This window comes from Tupaia chinensis, unplaced genomic scaffold (assembly GCF_000334495.1).
Source record: "Tupaia chinensis unplaced genomic scaffold, TupChi_1.0 Scaffold144326_1, whole genome shotgun sequence".
NCBI lineage: Eukaryota > Metazoa > Chordata > Mammalia > Scandentia > Tupaiidae > Tupaia > Tupaia belangeri.
The window spans coordinates 630,454-634,033 of NW_006204184.1; the positions used below are offsets into that span (position 1 = coordinate 630,454).

General features: G+C 64.1%; 1 protein-coding gene across 1 annotated transcript in view; it reads right to left on the reverse strand.

Moving 5' to 3' along the window:
- Positions 1-3,580, reverse strand: part of ATP2B3 (ATPase plasma membrane Ca2+ transporting 3) — a 47,993-nt gene that overhangs the window by 17,165 nt on the left and 27,248 nt on the right. Inside the window, exon 21 of the mRNA XM_027767578.1 lies at positions 2,768-2,950. Coding sequence (XP_027623379.1) covers positions 2,768-2,950 — 183 coding nt within the window. The remainder of the gene's footprint in view (positions 1-2,767; positions 2,951-3,580) is intronic.

Sequence of the window (3,580 nt, forward strand, 5' to 3'; positions counted from 1 at the left end):
GCCCCTCCTGCCAGAGTATCCGCCAGCCTGGCTGGGCGCAGGGACATTGCAGATTGGGTACGCACGGAGGGGCAGCACATGGAGGGAAGGTGATGGTGCCATGGCGTCGCGGTCCCAAGGGGGTCTCCTCTCTAGCTTTAGGAGATGTCTGAGGCCGTGGAGATGGTCTCTCTCAAGAGAGGACTCTTACCGCGGCAACAGAGATGAGGAACGGGAAAGAAGGCTTTCCTGCCTCGCATTCGCGCAGGCCTCGCCTGGCTCCGCTGTGTCCACCGGGTAATGGGGTCAGAGGAGATACGGCCATTGCCCCCGCCCCAGGTGCTGGACGAAGCTCCTCACGGGTTTACAACATAAGGCACAGAAGACAGACCGCATCGCAAGCGCTTCAAAAGGCTACATGCTCTGGGTTTGCAGGCTGCGCGTTTATTCCGGAGTGACGCCCTAGCCGACGCCGCGGTGTCAGCACGAGCCGACGGTGAGAGCGCCAGCACTCTGGGGCTGGTCAGGCATGCGGACAGCCTGAGGGCCTTTCCCAGGCTTTGGTTCTGTTAGTCAGACAGGCTTCTTGACTCAGCTAGCGGAAGCTCGTGAAATGTTGAGCTAACATGGCCGACGGGCTCTGCCTTCTTGAGAAACGTGGTTAAGTCCCGCAGAGGCACGCGCAAAAGCCCCGGGGAGGTTAGTCAGACCGCTGTGCTGTGCTCCGGGCCCTGTGCTCTCCCATAAAGCAAGGACCCAAAAAAAAGCCTGCGTGGCCCCCGAGGGCCGGAGAAGGGCCCCCCCTCCACTAACCGGGTGACAGTGGCAGGCCGAGGGTGCTAGAAAGGCCGCCGCAGCCTCAGGCTGCACGGACAGTGACCTGGCTAGGTACAGAGGGTGAGGACCCACCTGGGCACCGGAGGGCACGGGTGGGCACTGGGGGCTTTGGCACGGGAAAATGAGGTACTAGCCATGCGCCCCCACACACACCTTGTCCCAGGCACTGCTCCGAAAGGCTGCTTCTGTCCTTCTGCTGCACCCTCTGTGCTGGCCAGGCCAGGCCAAGAAGAACTGCTCAGAGCCTAGCCCTGCCCCGCCCTGCCCTGGCACGCCAGTGCTCAGCTGCGGGAGGCCCTCAGACCTTGGAGGAGCTCCTTGAACATGCAGTTCTCAGGGCAGGGTGGCACGGCTGGGCCCACCCGACACAGGCCCAGGGCCCCTGACCCTAGACACGTACACTCATGCTTGCGGTCGGGCCGGCTGAGACTGCGGTGGACTGCAGCAAGGGGACCCCGTGGAGTGTGCCTGTCCCTGTCTCTCTCATGGAAGAAGTAAACTACAGAAGTGGAGTTCTTCCGTCCACCTCGCCAAGCCCTGCAGGATGCATCTTAGAGGTGGGGGTGGGGCCGGGCTGGGAGCACAGGTGGCCCCTGGTGGCAGGAGGAGTGGCATCTGAGAAGGCTTCACAAGGCTGGTGGCCTGTGCGCAGGCTTTTGCAGCACAAGGAGGGGTCCCAGGGCATGCAGCAGGGATTGGGAGTCGTAGTGGAGCAGGTGAGCAGAGCCGTGTTCCAGGGGCTTACAGGCACAGGAGCGCGTGAGCCACGGTTAGGGGCCTGGACTTCATCCTTAGCCCGGGGACAGGTGTGAGAGAGCAACAGGGGCTGGTGGTGGAGGCAAGCAGAGCAGGTGGGAGGCTGAGGCCTGGGAGGGGAGGCCGGTGGGGTTGTGTGCTGGCACCGAGGTGGGCAGTGGTTAGACAGTGGCCTCAGGCTCCATCCCAGGAAGTCGCCTAGATAGACTCGGGGTGGGGTGGCAGTCTCGCCTTCCTGGTGCTGGGCTGCCCAGCCCAGGGCATGGTGCTGTCCTCTACTCTGCTCGGACCCCAGGGAGGAGGGCAGGGCAGGGAGACAGGGGGTCCTGAACAGAGTAGGGGCAGTGGCAGGGGGCCCCTAAGAGAAGGTGGCCGGGCCTTGTGGGAAGAGGAGGTGGTGCAAGTGGAGGCTGCTGGGAGGCTGGGCTGTGGGGAGCAGGCCTGGAGAGGCTAAGGGAGAAGCTGAAGGAAGCGGGGCGCCAGTGTGCCCAATGGGGTTGAGGGGCTGGGGCTGGAGCAGGGGCCCCACCAAGCTCTTCCTTTCCTCCTCCTGGGCCTGTGGGGTTGTCAGCACACCAAGGCCATGGTAGGCCAGGCCATGGCTGACCAGGAGGCGGGCTGCCAGCAGGTGAGGGGATGCTGCAGGAGGGCAGGCTGATGTGCCTGGGGGAGAGGTGGGCGCAGGCTCGGTGCAGTGGGCCCACGAGAGCGGAGGCCAGAGTGTGCATCCCGGCGCCTGCGCTCGACTGGAGCCGAGCTAGTGCCTCCTGCCGGGCCGGCGGCTATCTGACCTCGTGCAGCCCTGACCTTCAGAGCGCTGGATGGACAAGCCGACCCAAGTCTGGAGCCAGAGCCCACTGCCCAGTGGAGCCCTGACGTGCTGCCCACCACGTGGCCCCATGAAGAGCAAGTATGGCAAGGTCATGCCCAACAAGGAAATCAAGGCCCCGCAGGCAGGTGGGCAGGGCTGGCCTGGGCCGCTGGGAGACAGCCACTTGTCACGGGGACACACCTGCAGCTGGTCCATGGTGGTGGGGGCACCTGCACTCTGAGGGAGGCCGGAGGTAAGCCGAGTGGCCGCTCTGGGGACGCTAGGCTCCCTGTGCGGCTCAGGCTCGGTTCTGTGGCCCCTGTCTGCTGCTTTGTACCCTCGTGAGGCAAAGAGCCAGAGGAGCCGGGCGGACTGGCAGCTTACCTGCGTCTGAATGCGGTTCAGGCCCCGAAACCAGAGGATCTGGCCCCTGCGGAGCTCACGCTCGGCGTGGTCAATCTCCTCCTCCCCCTCGGCCAGCTCCTCGTCGCTCATCTCATCCTTCCCAGGCCCGTGCCCTGCCTCCTTCAGGCACTTGAGCTGGCTGGTGGGGATGGTGGCGATGACCTGTGGGGGGCACCGCCGCAGGGCGGTGGGCAGAGGGCCTGTGAGAGCAGGGCTGGGCCTGGGCGTAGGGGACCCAGATCCCCCCTCTTTGTGACAGCACGGCGTACGCCATCCCCACACTGAAGACCGTGGTTTCCCCAACTCCTCGGGCCCTGTGCAGCCACCCCTCTCTCTGAAGGCCACTGCAGCCTGGGCAGTAGGTCACAGCGTGCCATGGGGCTGAGAGCTTTGCTTGGGGCAGACAGCAATCTTGTGGGGCCCAGCACGCGCCAGGGCCTCCCAGTGTCCCCCGTACAGGAGGAGGGGCTCCATGGGAAGGAGAGTGCTAATGCAGGGTGAAAGAGGTGGGTGGGCCAGCAGAGGTCACTACTGCAGACAGCTCGTGGGGCCAACAGGTCAAGAATTGGGACCAGCAGTTAGCGTAATGGCTATGTCGTTGGACTCCCAAGTAGTTGACTGCAGTTCGAGTCCTGGACCTGGTGGCTTAAACTCATGCTGGGCATGTGTGTGTGTGTGCCCAAGATCCTGAGAGGAGAATGGAGGAGAAGAGATTGTGGTGGCCATCCCCCCTGGGGGGTGATTTCTTGCTTTCTGTCTCCCTGTCTCTCTCTGTCTGTCTGGCGAGCGCAC